General features: G+C 47.1%; 1 protein-coding gene across 1 annotated transcript; it reads right to left on the bottom strand.

Moving 5' to 3' along the window:
• Window positions 1-356: 356 nt before the first annotated feature.
• Window positions 357-11,457, bottom strand: ELOB (elongin B). The gene is made up of 4 exons (XM_038754162.1): window positions 11,390-11,457; window positions 11,104-11,238; window positions 2,244-2,352; window positions 357-566 (listed from the first exon to the last, which is right to left on the bottom strand). The coding sequence occupies exons 1-4, from the start codon at window positions 11,390-11,392 to the stop codon at window positions 454-456; spliced, it is 360 nt and encodes a 119-aa protein (XP_038610090.1). The 5' UTR covers window positions 11,393-11,457; the 3' UTR covers window positions 357-453.
• Window positions 11,458-15,718: the final 4,261 nt, after the last annotated feature.

The following is a 15,718-nucleotide window of genomic DNA, read 5'->3' as shown; positions in this document are numbered from 1 at the left end:
TGCAGAGATCCGGGGGAGGTGTATATATGTTTGTATTACATATCTATCCTATTTATTTTATTTTGTTAGTATGTTTGGTTTTGTTCTCTGTCTCCCCCTTTTAGACTGTGAGCCAACTGTTGGGTAGGGACTGTCTCTATATGTTGCCAATTTGTACTTCCCAAGCGCTTAGTACAGTGCTCTGCACATAGTAAGCGCTCAATAAATACGATTGATGATGATGATGAGAGGAGAAGCGGAAGAGCTAGATGGGGGTGTAAACCTGAGCTGAGAGGCAGCAGAACTCCAGAGGGGGGGGAACCCCAAGAAGTCACAGAGATTTAGGTGGGGGGGAAGGAGGGAGGCAGAGGCAGCAGCCTGACACAAATCTTTTTATTGTGGTGGCAAGTGGCTCTGGAGGGACTGAGGTGGAGATGGAGCTGGGGCCGCCGAGGGGTCGGGGGGCCGGGCTCCTCACTGCACGGCTTGCTCGTTGGCGCTGCTCCCGGAGTCCTGGGGCTTCATGACGTCTGGCAGCTCAGGCGGGCTGGAGAAAGGCTCGATGCGGAGGGCTTCGAAAGCGTCGTCTGAGGGCCGGAGCGGGAAGAGCGGTGACCCCACCCCTCTCCCACCTCAGCCGGACCCTGCCCCGAGCAGGGTCACGGAGAAGGGCGCTGCTCTGGGGGCCGGGGAGCTGGGGAGGGTCTGCTGGGGCTGGGCACTGACCCAACACCCGCCTAGGGAGTTCCATCAGGCCGCACACTTTGCAGAAATTACGGAAAATAGCCGGCCACCGGTGGGCTGGGGACTGGGCCCGCACAGACGGGCGCTCCAACACAGCACCTGTGCTCCGCTGTGGTGGCCCGCCCTGCCCCAGAATCACTCTCCCGGGCGCCTTGAAATAGGCTCCCCTCCTGCCCGCCTCCCTTTTCGGCCCAGGCCACTTCCCGGTGGGAACATAGGGAAGCAGCGTGGCTCAGCGGAAAGAGCCCGGGCTCGGGAGGCAGAGGTCACGGGTTCTAATCCCGGCCCCGCCACCGGTCACGAGAAGCAGCGTGGCTCAATGGAAAGAGCCCGGGCTTTGGAGTCAGAGGTCATGGGTTCAGATCCCAGCTCTGCCAATTGTCAGCTGTGTGACTTTGGGCAAGTCACTTCTCTGGGCCTCAGTTCCCTCATCTGTAAAATGGGGATTAAGACTGTGAGCCCCCCGTGGGACAACCTGATCGACTTGTAACCTCCCCAGCGCTTAGAACAGTGCTTTGCACATAGTAAGCGCTTAATAAATGCCATTATTATTATTATTATTGTCAGCTGTGTGACTTTGGGCAAGTCACTTCACTTCTCTGGGCCTCACTTCCCTCATCTGGAAAATGGGGATTAAGGCTGTGAGCCCCACGTGGGACCACCTTGATTACCTTGGATCTCCCCCAGTGGTTAGAACAGTGCTTGGCACACAGTAAGCGCTTAACAAATACCAACATTATTATTATTATTATTATTATTAACATGGCTCACAAGGAGCAGACCATGCAAATGGCCCCCTGCACAAACCACTAGTATATCTTGGTGGTGTAGGAGGCAAGATGGCAGGCTACAGTGCCAGAGGTTGAGGGTTCAAGTCCCACCTTCGGGTGGTGGCTATGAGAAACTTAACTTAGGGAAGCAGCATGGCTCAGTGGAAAGAGCCCGGGCTTTGGAGTCAGGGGTCATGGGTTCAAATCCCGCCTCAGCCACTTATCAGCTGTGTGACTTTGGGCAAGTCACTTCACTTCTCTGGGCCTCAGTTCCCTCATCTGGAAAATGGGGATTAAGTCTGTGAGCCCCCCGTGGGACAACCTGATCACCCTGTAAACTCCCCAGCGCTTAGAACAGAGCTTTGCAACATAGTAAGCGCTTAATAAATGCCATTATTATTATTATATCACTTCCCTCACGCTGGACAGGAGCTCCTCCCCCTCCACCGCCCGAGTTGAACACTTCCACCTTTCCGGGCCAGGAAACTTGGTGGCGGGAGGAAACCGAGAGGGTGCAGTTCAGTCCGGGCAATAGATTTCCCGGGTTCCTGCAAGCTTAGGTGACGGGGGGGTCTAGTCAAGGTCTCTTTGCACTGGACCTCGGGGACGCCCCTTCGTGTGTGGCTCAGGCAGTGGTGAAACAATCGCGCCGGGGCTTCCCACTCCTCCTCAGACTTCAGTTGCTCTCTCATTCTCCACCTCTTTCACGTCTCCGTTTCCCTCCCTCCACCCCCACCCCTGGGGTCTCACCAGCTGCACGGAAAGCCAATCCCACAGTGGCCGGGGCTTGGGGTCGGGCTGTCTGACTCGTGAAGCCACACTCTCCCAAGGTCTTAGTGTCATCCAGGAGCTGATCGTCCTGAAGGGAAAGAAGGCAGGAGGGAGCGGCGTGAGCGGCTGGCAGTGGACACGGGACTAGACTGGGGGGCAGCTGACACCGGCTGAATTCCAATCTGGAAAGAAGGCAATTAAGAAGGTAGAGAGCGTAGAGTTTTGCTACCAAAATCCATCCACACCAGGACTGTGGAACACCCACTGCAGCTCAAAGGAAACCAGGTACACGACAAAATAGAGGAAATACTTCTTTTGCATAGCAGCTGGGAAGCATGGGAAATGCATAACTACAGTTAAGAAGGCCAAAAACGTATGCAGGACGACAAAACAGAGGAAATACTTCTTTGTGTAGCACCTAGGAAGCATGGGAAATTCATAACTACAGTTAAGAAGGCCCAAAACATATGCAGGACAACAAGATAGAGGAAATACTTCTTTGCGTAGCAGCTAGAAAGCATGGGAAATACATAACTACAGTTAAGAAGGCCAAAAACATATGCAGGACGACAAAATAGAGGAAATACTTCTTTGCGTAGCAGCTAGGAAGCATGGGAAATTCATAACCACAGTTCAGCAGGCCAAAAACATCGGCAGGCTCAAGAGGGGTTTGGATAAACATGGGTTACAGTCCTCAATGGGTGGCTGAAGGGAAAAACTGTGGTAAAACTATGAGGATAACTGTCAAAGAAGCCACCCGTGATTCCCACACCGTCCATTCCCAATCCCCACCCCAGGATTTTGCACCATCACACAGTCACATCTTCAGAACCTCCCAGAAGCCAGCCCGCACATTTTGTTCCTCTAACGCTGACCTCCTCACTGCACCTTGATCTTGTTTCTCTCTCCAGCGACCCCCTGCTCGCGTCCTCTGTCTCGCTTGGAACTCCTTTCCCTTTCATCTCCATCGGGCTGCCGCTCTCCCTGTCTTCAAAATCCTCCCAAATCACTTGTTTTCCTAGAGGCCTTCCCTGACCAACCCCTCATTTGCCCCGCTATTCATCCACTCTTCTGCATCCTCTACGACTTACACTGGTACCTTTTAAGCACTGATACTCTCCCCACCCTCAAAGCCCTTAGGTACCTATCCTGATACTCTGCTGCTTCCCCTACCTGCAGTTTATTTTAATGTCTGTCTCCCTGATTAGAGTGCCAACTCCTTGAGATCACCTTTGTATCCCCCCAGCGCTTAGAACAGTGCTTTGCACATAGTAAGCGCTTAACAAATGCCATCATCATCATCATCAAGCATCGTATTTACCAATTCCATTGTAGGTTACTCTCCCAAGCACTTAATTCAGTTCTCTGCACATAGTTAGTGCTCCCCTGATTGGTTTTGTAGAAACATTTATTACTTTACTTCACACTCAACTAAATATCCACTTTCACCTATCTGTAAATTACTTTAGTGTCTGTCTCATCATCATCATCAATCGTATTTATTGAGCGCTTACTATGTGCAGAGCACTGTACTCCCCAGACAGACTGAAAGATCCTTAAGGGCGGGGGTGGTGTCTGTGAGCCTCTTGTTGGGTAGGGACCGTCTCGATATATAGTGTTGACGATTTGTACTTCCCAAGCGCTTAGTACAGTGCTCTGCACAAAGTAAGGGCTCAATAAATACGACTGACGCGCAATAAATATACGACCGAATGAATGAGTGAATACTGACCACTGCACTCTCCCATGTGCTTAGTAAAGTGCTCTGCATAGAGTAGGTATTCAAGAAATCCAACTGATTGATTTGGTACCACAGCTGAAGACAGCATATTGGCTAAACAGACCCCTGATCTGAAAATAAAACCCCAGCTACGTCTGGGGAAAGGGACACATTCAAGACTAGCAGCATGGCCTAGAGGAAAGAGCGGGGGCCTGGGAAACAGAAGACTGGGGTTTTAATCCCAGCTCTGCCGCTTGTCTACTGTGTGACCTTGGGCGAGTCGCTCAATCGTTCACACAATCGTATTTATTGAGTGCTTACCGTGTGTAAAGCACTGTACTAAGTGCTTGGGAGAGTACAATATAACAGACACTTTCCTGCTCACAACGAATTCACAGTCCAGACGAGTTCAGAGTCTAGATGAGCTCACTTAACTTCTCTGGGCCTCAGTTTCTTCATCTGTAAAAAGGGAATTAAATCCTACTCCCTCCTACTTAGTGAGCCCCAAGTGGGACAGGGACTGTCTTCAACCTGAGTACCTTGTATCTATCCCAGTGCTTGGCACATAGCGAGCACTTCTGTGAGAAGCAGCATGGTGTAGTGCAGGCCTGGAAGACAGAAGGTCATGGGTTCTAATCCTGGCTCAGCCACTTGCCTGCCGTGTGACCCTGGGGAAGTCACTACTTCTCTGGGCCTCAGTTACCTCATCTGTAAAACGGGGATCGAAACAGCCCCACATGGGACGGGGACTATGTCCAACTCGATCTGCTTTGTATCCACTTCAGCGCTTAGTACGGTGCCTGGCACATAGCGCTTAACAAATAGCAACATTATTAAACACCACTACGAGAAAAAGGAATACGGAAGATGAGTTTAGCAGGAGGAGGCAACTGGCTCTGGGGTGGACAGTCAGTTCAATTTCTGTATTTATCACTGCCTTGTCTTTTACATAGTTTCTGTATTGTTTTTATCTTTCCTTATGTGCCTGTTGCTAGCCTCCTTACCACTTACATTGTGAGCCCTTCGAGGGACGGGACCCGTGGTCTAATTTGCACCTGTATGCTCTTTCCCAGTGCTTGGCACATAGCAAAGCGCTTAATAAACACTATTACTACTCAGTACTAAAGGGGAAATGCCACTTGCTTTGGGGAGGGGCAGGAAGGTTTGGCTGTGAGAAGAGGAGAGCACCAGCTGAGATTAAAGGACTCTGGCCTTTCTCTGGGATGGCCGCTACTCCCAGAGAAGAAGCGTGGCTCAGTGACAAGAGCCCGGGCTTGGGAGTCAGAGGTCATAGGTTCTAATCCCGGCTCCGCCACGTCAGCTGTGTGACTTTGGGCAAGTCACTTCACTTCACTCCCTTGGTGAACTCATTCGCTCCCACAGCTTCAACTGTCATCTCTACGCTGATGACACCCAAATCTACACTACTGCCCCTGCTCTCTCTCTCCCCCCTCCCTCCAGGCTCGCATCCCCTCCTGCTTTCAGGACATCTCCATCTGGATGTCTGCCCGCCATCTAAAACTCAATATGTCCACGCCTGAACTCCTTATCTTCCCCCCCAAACCCTGCCCTCTCCCTGACTTTCCTGTCACTGTAGACAGCACTACCACCCTTCCCGTCTCACAAGCCCGCAACCTAGGTGTCATCCTCGACTCCACTCTCTCGTTCATCCCTCACATCCAATCTGTCACCAAAACCTGCCGGTCTCACCTCCGCGACATCGCCAAGATCCGCCCTTTCCTCTCCATCCAAATCGCTCCCTTGCTGCTTCAATCTCACATCCTATCCCGACTGGATTACCGCATCAGCCTCCTCTCTGATCGCCCATCCTCCTGTCTCTCCCTACTTCAGTCTATACTTCACGCTGCTGCCCAGATCATCTCTGTACAGAAACGGTCTGGGCATGTTACTCCCCTCCTCAAAAATCTCCAGTGGCTGCCTGTCAACCTATGCATCAAGCAAAAACTCCTCACTCTCGGCTTCAAGGCTGTCCTTCCCCTCGCCCCCTCCTATCTCACCTCTCTCACCCCCCGTGGGACAACCTGATCACCTTGCATCCCCCCCCAGCGCTTAGAACGGTGAAGCAGCATCGCTCAGTGGAAAGAGCCCAAGCTCTGGAATTAGAGGTCATTGATTCAGATCCCAGCTCCGCCACTTGTCAGCAGGGTGACTTTGGGCAAGTCACTTCACTTCTCTGGGCCTCAGTTCCCTCATCTGGAAAATGGGGATTAAGACTGTGAGCCCCACGGGACAACCTGATCACTTTGCAACCTCCCCAGCGCTTAGAACGGTGCTTTGCACATAGTAAGTGCTTAAAAAATGCTTTATTATTATTATTTTCTTACTTAGACTGTGGGCCCCATGTGGGACCGGAATTGTGTCCGACTTGACGGTCATGTATCAAAGCCGGCACTTGGCACATAGTAAGCACCCAATACCACAATTACTAGTTGAGTGCTTTCTGTGTGCAAAGCATTGTAGTAAGCTCCACCTTTCTAACCCCACGGTTTTCCAGCCAGCTTCCACCAAAAATACCAAATCCATTTAAAAACACAAACACTTAATTCATCAGCATTATTATTATTATTAATATGAATGAACGAATGAATATGAGCCACAGTAAGCGCTCAATAAATCTGATTATACGAATAAATGAATCATATTCATTCATTCAATCGGATTTATTGAGCGCTTACTGTGTGCAGAGCACTGTACTAAGCGCTTGGGAAGTCCAAGTTGGCAATATATTCATTCATTCATTCAATCGTCTTTATTGAGTGCTTACTATGTGCAGAGCAGCATACTAAGCGCTTGGGAAGTCCAAGTTGGCAACCTATAGAGACGGTCCCTACCCAACAGTGGGCTCACCGTCTAGAAGACGATGAGAATAATAATAATGGCATTTATTAGGCGCTTTCTATGTCAAAGCACTGTTCTAAGCACTGGGGAGGTTACAAGGTGATCAGATTGTCCCACGTAGGGCTCACAGTCTTCATCCCCATTTTACAGATGAGGGAACTGAGGCTCAGAGAAGTTAAATGACTTGCCTGAAGTCACACAGCAGACGTGGCGGAGCCGGGATTCAAACCATGACCTCTGCCGCCAAAGCCTGTGCTCTTTCCACTGAGCCACGAATGAATGAATATGATGATATATATGTATATATGTTTGTACGTATTTATTACTCTATTTATTTTACTTGTACGTATTTATTCTATTTATTTTATTCTGTTAATATGCTTTGTTTTGCTGTCTGTCTCCCCCTTTTAGACTGTGAGCCCGCTGTTGGGTAGGGACCGTCTCTAGATGTTGCCAACTTGGACTTTCCAAGCGCTTAGTATGCTGCTCTGCACATAGGGTCTCTATCTGTTGCCAACTTGGACTTCCCAAGCACTTAGTCCAGTGCTCTGCACACAGTGAGCGCTCAATAAATACGATTGAATGAATGAATGAATTTATTACTCTATTTATTTATTTACTTTACTTGTACATATTTATTCTATTTATTTTATTTTGTTAATATGTTTTGTTTTGTCATCTGTCTCCCCCTTCTAGACTGTGAAGCTGCTGTTGGGTAGGGACCGTCTCTAGATGTTGCCGACTTGGCCTTCCCAAGCGCTTAGTCCACTGCTCTGCACACAGTAAGCGCTCAATAAAGATGACTGGATGAATGAATGAATGTGTCGGAGCCGGGATTCAAACCCACGACCTCTGACGCCAAAGCCCGTGCTCTTTCCACTGAGCCACAAATGAATAATGATACACACATATATATATATTTGTAGTATTTATTACTCCATTTATTTACTTTATTTGTACATATTTATTGTATTTATTTTATTTTGTTAATATGTTTTGTTTTGTTGTCTGTCTCCCCCTTCTAGACTGTGAGCCCGCTGTTGGGTAGGGACCGTCTCTAGATGTTGCCACCTAGTACTTCCCAAGCGCTTAGTCCAGTGCTCTGCACACAGTAAGTGCTCAATAAATACAATTGAATGAATGAATGAATTTATTACTCTATTTACTTTATTTGTACATATTTATATTATTTTGTTAACAGGTTTTGTCGTCTGTCTCCCCCTTCTAGACTGTGAGCCCACTGTTGGGTAGGGACCGTCTCTATATGTTGCCAACTTGGACTTCCCAAGCGCTTAGTCCAGTGCTCTGCACACCGTAAGCGCTCGATAAATACGACTGAATGAATGAATGAATATGTTGACAACTTGGGCTTCCCAAGGGCTTAGTCCAGTGCTCTGCACACAGTAAGCGCTCAATAAAGACGATTGAATGAATGAATATGTTGCCAACCTGGACTTCCCAAGTGCTTAGTCCAGTGCTCTGTACACAGTAAGCGCTCAATAAAGACGACTGACTGAATCAATATGTTGCCAACTTGGACTTCCCAAGCGCCTAGTCCAGTGCTCTGCCCACAGTAAGCGCTCAATAAATCCGACTGAACGAATGAATGAATGAATATGTTGCCAACTTGGGCTTCCCAAGCGCTTAGTCCAGTGCTCTGCCCACAGTAAGCGCTCAATAAAGACGACTGACTGAATGATGAGCCACAGTAAGCGCTCAATAAATCCGACTGAACGAATGAATGAATGAATATGTTGCCAACTTGGACTTCCCAAGCGCTTAGTCCAGTGCTGTGCCCACAGTAAGCGCTTAATGAAGACGACCAACTGAATGAATGATGAGCCACGGTAAACGCTCAATAAAGACGACTGACTGACTGAATATGTTGCCAACTTGGGCTTCCCAAGTGCTTAGTCCAGTGCTCTGCACACAGTAAGCGCTCCCCCTCGTCACCCCCCCATCTTACCTCCTTCCCTTCCCCACAGCACCTGTATATATGTATGTACATGTTTATTACTCTATTTATTTATTTTACTTGTACATATCTAGTCTATTTATTTTATTTTGTTAGTATGTTTGGATTTGTTCTCTGTCTCCCCCTTCTAGACTGTGAGCCCACTGTTGGGTAGGGATTGTCTCTATCTGTTCCCAACTTGGACTTCCCAAGCGCTTAGTCCAGTGCTCTGCCCACAGTAAGCGCTCAATAAAGACGACTGACTAAATATGTCGCCAACTTGGGCTTCCCAAGCGCTTGGTCCAGTGCTCTGCACACAGTAAGCGCTCAATAAAGACGACTGATTGAATGAATATGTTGCCAACTCGGGCTTCCCAAGCGCTTAGTCCAGTGCTCTGCCCACAATAAGCGCTCAATAAGGATGACCGACAGAATGAATGATGAGCCACAGTAAGCGCTCAATAAATTCGATTGAAGGAATGAATGAATGACTCTGGCTTCCCAAGTGCTTAAACCGGCGCTCTGCCCACAGTAAGTGCTCAATAAAGATGACGGACTGAATCATCATCATCAATCGTATTTATTGAGCGCTTACTGTGTTAAGAGCACTGTACTAAGCGCTTGGGAAGTCCAAGTTGGCAACATATAGAGACGGTCCCTACCCAACAGTGGGCTCACAGTCTAGAAGGGGGAGACAGAGGACAAAACCAAACATACTAACAAAATAAAATAAATAGGATAGGTACAAGTAAAATAAATAGAGTAATAAATATGTACAAACATATATACATATATACAGGTGCTGTGGGGAGCAGTCATTCAGGACTGAATGAATGATGAGCCCCAGTAAGCGCTCAGTAAACTTGACTGAAGGAATGAATGAATGACTTGGGCTTCCCAAGCTCTTAGTCCGGCGCTCTGCCCACAGTAAGCGCTCAATAAAGACGTCCGACTGAATCATCATCATCAATCATATTTATTGAGCGCTTACTGTGTGCAGAGCACTGTACTAAGCGCTTGGGAAGTACAAATTGGCAACATATAGAGACGGTCCCTACCCAACAGTGGGCTCACAGTCTGAATGATGAGCCCCAGTCAGCGCTCAATAAACTCGACTGAAGGAATGAATGAATGACTCGGGCTTCCCAAGCGCTTAGTCCGGCGCTCTGCCCACAGTAAGCGCTCAATAAAGACGACTGACTGAATGATGAGCCCCAGTAAGCGCTCAATAAACTCGACTGAAGGAATGAATGAATGACTCGGGCTTCCCAAGCGCTTAGTCCGGCGCTCTGCCCACAGTAAGCGCTCAATAAAGACGACTGACAATCATCATCATCAATCGCATTTATTGAGCGCTTACTGTGGGCAGAGCACTGTACTAAGCGCTTGGGAAGTACAAATTGGCAACATCTAGAGACGGTCCCTACCCAACAGTGGGCTCACAGTCTGAATGATGAGCCCCAGTAAGCGCTCAATAAACTCGACTGAAGGAATGAATGAATGACTCGGGCTTCCCAAGCGCTTAGTCCGGCGCTCTGCCCACAGTAAGCGCTCAATAAGGACTGACTGACTGAATGATGAGCCCCGGTAAGCGCTCAATAAACTCGACTGAAGGAATGAATGAATGACTCGGGCTTCCCAAGCGCTTAGTCCGGCGCTCTGCCCACAGTAAGCGCTCAATAAGGACTGACTGACTGAATGATGAGCCCCAGTAAGCGCTCAATAAACTCGACTGAAGGAATGAATGAATGACTCGGGCTTCCCAAGCGCTTAGTCCGGCGCTCTGCCCACAGTAAGCGCTCAATAAGGACTGACTGATTGAATGATGAGCCCCAGTAAGCGCTCAATAAACTCGACTGAAGGAATGAATGAATGACTCGGGCTTCCCAAGCGCTTAGTCCGGCGCTCTGCCCACAGTAAGCGCTCAATAAGGACTGACTGACTGAATGATGAGCCCCAGTAAGCGCTCAATAAACTCGATTGAAGGAATGAATGAATGATGAGCCCCAGTAAGCGCTCAATAAACTCGACTGAAGGAATGAATGAATGACTCGGGCTTCCCAAGCGCTCAGTCCGGCGCTCTGCCCACAGCAAGCGCTCAATAAAGACGACCGAATGAATGAATGATGAGCCCCGGTAAGCGCTCAATAAACTCGACTGACTGAATGAATGTGCTGCCAACTCGGGCCTCCGAAGCGCTTAGTCGGGTAAGCGCTCAATAAAGGCGAGCGCCTGAAGGAGTGAGGAGCGGCGGGAGGCGCTCACTAAATGGGACCGAACGAATCGGCCGCCCCGCCCCCGCCTACCTTGTAGAGCCGTTGGTCGTCGGGGGCCCGCTTGAGGATGCCCTCCACGATGCGCTTCAGCTCGTACACTGTGCTGGACTCCTTGGCGTCCGTGAAGATGGTGGTCTTGTGGCGTCGGATCATGAGGAAGACGTCCTGGGGGTCGGGGCGGAGGTCGGGGCGGGGGTCGGGGCCCGTCCGCCCGCCCTCCCGCCTCACGGCCGCCTCACGGCCGCCTCATCGTCCCCTCAGGCCCCCCAACCGTCCCCCATGGCCCGGCCCCCGCCCCCTCGGGCCCCCCTCTCACCATCTCGACGGCGAAGTCCTCTTCACGCCCGCGCGCAGCCTCAGTCCGCCCCGCTCCCGGCTCCCCCCGCGCGCGCGCCAGCGCGCAGGCGCGCGCCCGTCCCCTTCCTCCCAGCCCACGTGCCGCCGCCATCTTGGTAAAGGCGGGCGCCGGCGAACCGGTGGGGGGGGGCGCCATCTTGGTAAAGGCGGGCGACGCCGGACCGGCCGCCATCTTGGTACAGTCGGACCACGGCGGCGTCCGCCGCCCTGTCTGACGGGGAGAGCGCGAATCATTCATTCATTCATTCATTCATTCATTCATTCATTCATTCATTCGTCTTTATTGAGCGCTTACTGTGTGCACAGCACTGTACTAAGCGCTTGGGAAGTCCAAGTTCATTCATTCATTCATTCATTCATTCGTCTTTATTGAGCACTTACTGTGTGCACAGCACTGTACTAAGCGCTTGGGAAGTCCAAGTTCATTCATTCATTCATTCATTCAGTCATTCATTCATTCATACTTATTGAGCGCTTACTGTGTGCCCAGCACTGTACTAAGCGCTTGGGAAGTCCAAGTTCATTCATTCATTCATTCATTCATTCGTCTTTATTGAGCGCTTACTGTGTGCACAGCACTGTACTAAGCGCTTAGGAAGTCCAAGTTCATTCATTTATTCATTCATTCAGTCATTCATTCATTCGTACTTATTGAGCGCTTACTGTGTGCCCAGCACTGTACTAAGCGCTTGGAAAGCCCAAGTTCATTCATTCATTTATTCATTCGTCTTTATTGAGCGCTTACTGTGTGCACAGCACTGTACTAAGCGCTTGCGAAGTCCAAGTTCATTCATTCATTCATTCATTCATTCATCTTTATTGAGAGCTTACTGTGTGCCCAGCACTGTACTAAGCGCTTGGGAAGTCCAAGTTCATTCATTCATTCATTCATTCATTCATTCGTACTTATTGAGCGCTTACTGTGTGCACAGCACTGTACTAAGCGCTTGGGAAGTCCAAGTTCATTCATTCATTCATTCATTCAGTCATTCATTCATTCGTACTTATTGAGCGCTTACTGTGTGCCCAGCACTGTACTAAGCGCTTGGAAAGTCCAAGTTCATTCATTCATTCATTCATTCATTCATTCATCTTTATTGAGCGCTTACTGTGTGCACAGCACTGTACTAAGCGCTTGGGAAGTTCAAGTTCATTCATTCATTCATTCATTCATTCATTCATTCGTACTTATTGAGCGCTTACTGTGTGCACAGCACTGTACTAAGCACTTGGGAAGTCCAAGTTCATTCATTCATTCATTCATCTTTATTGAGCGCTTACTGTGTGCACAGCACTGTACTAAGCGCTTGGGAAGTCCAAGTTCATTCATTCATTCATTCATTCATCTTTATTGAGCGCTTACTGTGTGCCCAGCACTGTACTAAGCGCTTGGGAAGTCCAAGTTGGCAACCTCTAGAGACGGTCCCTGCCCAACAGCGGGCTCACAGGCTAGAAGGGGGAGGCAGACAACAAAACATATTGACAAAATAAAATAAATAGAATCCATCAATCAATCAATCAATCGTATTTATTGAGCACTTACTGTGTGCAGAGCACTGGACTAAGCGCTTGGGAAGTCCAATTTGGCAACATCTAGAGACGGTCCCTACCCAACGAAGGGCTCACAGTCTAGAAGGGGGAGACAGAGAACAAAAGAAAACATACTAGCAAAATAAAATAAATAGAATAGATATCATCATCATCAATCGTATTTATTGAGCGCTTACTGTGTGCAGAGCACTGGACTAAGCGCTTGGGAAGTACAAGTTGGCAACATATAGAGACGGTCATCATCATCATCAATCGTATTTATTGAGCGCTTACTGTATGCAGAGCACTGGACTAAGCGCTTGTGAAGTCCAAGTTGGCAACATATAGAGACAGTCCCTACCCAACAGTGGGCTCACAGTCTAAAAGGGGGAGACAGAGAACAAAACCAAACATACTAGCAAAATAAAATAAATAGAATAGATATCATTATCATCAATCATATTTATTGAGCGCCTACTGTGTGCAGAGCACTGGACTAAGCGCTTGGGAAGTCCAAGTTGGCAACATATAGAGATGGTCCCTACCCTACAGTGGGCTCACAGTCTAGAAGGGGGAGACAGAGAACAAAACAAAACATATTAACAAAATAAAATAATTAGAATAAATATGTACAAACAAAATAAATAAATAGAGTAATAAAGCCGTACAAACATATAGACATATATACAGCTGCTGGGGGGAGGGGAAGGGGGTAAGGCCGGGGGGATGGAGAGGGGGAGGAGTCACTATTCTATTTATTTTATTTTATTACTATGCTTTGTTTGGCTGTCTGTGAGACCGCTGTTGGGTAGGGACCGTCTCTGTAGGTCGCCAACTTAGACTTCCCAAGCGCTTAGTACAGTGCTCTGCACACAAGAAGTGCTCAATAAATATGATTGAATGAATGAATGCACACAGTAAGCACTCAATAAATACGATTGAATGAATGAACGAATGCACGCAGTAAGCACTCAATAAATACGATTGAATGAATGAATGAATGCACACAATAAGTGCTCAATAAATACGATTGAGTGAATGAATGAATGCACACAGTAAGCGCTCAATAAACACGATTGAATGAATGAATGAATGCACACAGTAAGTGCTCACTAAATACGATTGAGTGAATGAATGAATGCACACAGTAAGCCCTCACTAAATACGATTGAATGAATGAATGCACACAGTAGTGCTCAATAAATATGATTGAATGAATGAATGAATGCACACAGTAAGTACTCACTAAATAAAATTGAATGAATGAATGCACACAGTAGTGCTCAATAAATATGATTGAATGAATGAATGAATGCACACAGTAAGCGCCCAATAAATACAATTGAATGAATGAATGAATGCACACAGTAAGTGCTCACGAAATACGATTGAGTGAATGAATGAATGCACACAGTAAGCGCTCAATAAATACGATTGAATGAATGAATGAATGCACACAGTAAGTGCTCAATAAATATGATTGAATGAATGAATGAATGAATGCACACAGTAAGTGCTCAATAAATACGATTGAATGAATGAATGCATGCATGCAGTAAGCGCTCAATAAATACGATTGAATGAATGAATGAATGCACACAGTAAGCGCTCAATAAATACGATTGAATGAATGAATGCATGCATGCAGTAAGCGCTCAATAAATTCGATTGAAGGAATGAATGAATGCACACAGTAAGTGCTCAATAAATACGATTGAATGAATGAATGAATGCACACAGTAAGCCCTCACTAAATACGATTGAATGAATGAATGCACACAGTAGTGCTCAATAAATATGATTGAATGAATGAATGAATGCACACAGTAAGTACTCACTAAATAAAATTGAATGAATGAATGCACACAGTAGTGCTCAATAAATATGATTGAATGAATGAATGAATGCACACAGTAAGCGCCCAATAAATACAATTGAATGAATGAATGAATGCACACAGTAAGTGCTCACGAAATACGATTGAGTGAATGAATGAATGCACACAGTAAGCGCTCAATAAATACGATTGAATGAATGAATGAATGCACACAGTAAGTGCTCAATAAATATGATTGAATGAATGAATGAATGAATGCACACAGTAAGTGCTCAATAAATACGATTGAATGAATGAATGCATGCATGCAGTAAGCGCTCAATAAATACGATTGAATGAATGAATGAATGCACACAGTAAGCGCTCAATAAATACGATTGAATGAATGAATGCATGCATGCAGTAAGCGCTCAATAAATTCGATTGAAGGAATGAATGAATGCACGCAGTAAGTGCTCAATAAATACGATTGAATGAATGAATGAATGCACACAGTAAGCCCTCACTAAATACGATTGAATGAATGCACACAGTAAGTGCTCAATAAATACGATTGAATGAATGAATGCACACAGTAAGCACTCAATAAATACGATTGAATGAATGAATGCACACAGTAAGCGCTCAATAAATACGATTGAATGAATGAATGAACGAATGAATGCGGGATGGCCCTGAGAAGAGCGGGGCCCAGGGTGTCGGGAAGGGTTGACTCATTCAATCGTATTTATTGAGCACTTACTGAATGAAAGAGGGAGAAGAGGGGATCAATCTATGTTTGTACAGATTTATTACTCTATTTTACTTCTACATATTCACTATTCTATTTATTTTATTTTGTTATTATGTTTTGTTTTGTCGTCTGTCTCCCCCTTCTAGACTGTGAGCCCGCTGTTGGGTAGGGACCGTCTCTAGATGTTG

This window comes from Tachyglossus aculeatus, chromosome 11, assembly GCF_015852505.1.
Source record: "Tachyglossus aculeatus isolate mTacAcu1 chromosome 11, mTacAcu1.pri, whole genome shotgun sequence".
Classification (NCBI taxonomy): domain Eukaryota; kingdom Metazoa; phylum Chordata; class Mammalia; order Monotremata; family Tachyglossidae; genus Tachyglossus; species Tachyglossus aculeatus.
The sequence above is the reverse complement of the archived record's forward strand: the minus strand, read 5'-3'. Positions and strand labels throughout refer to the sequence as shown.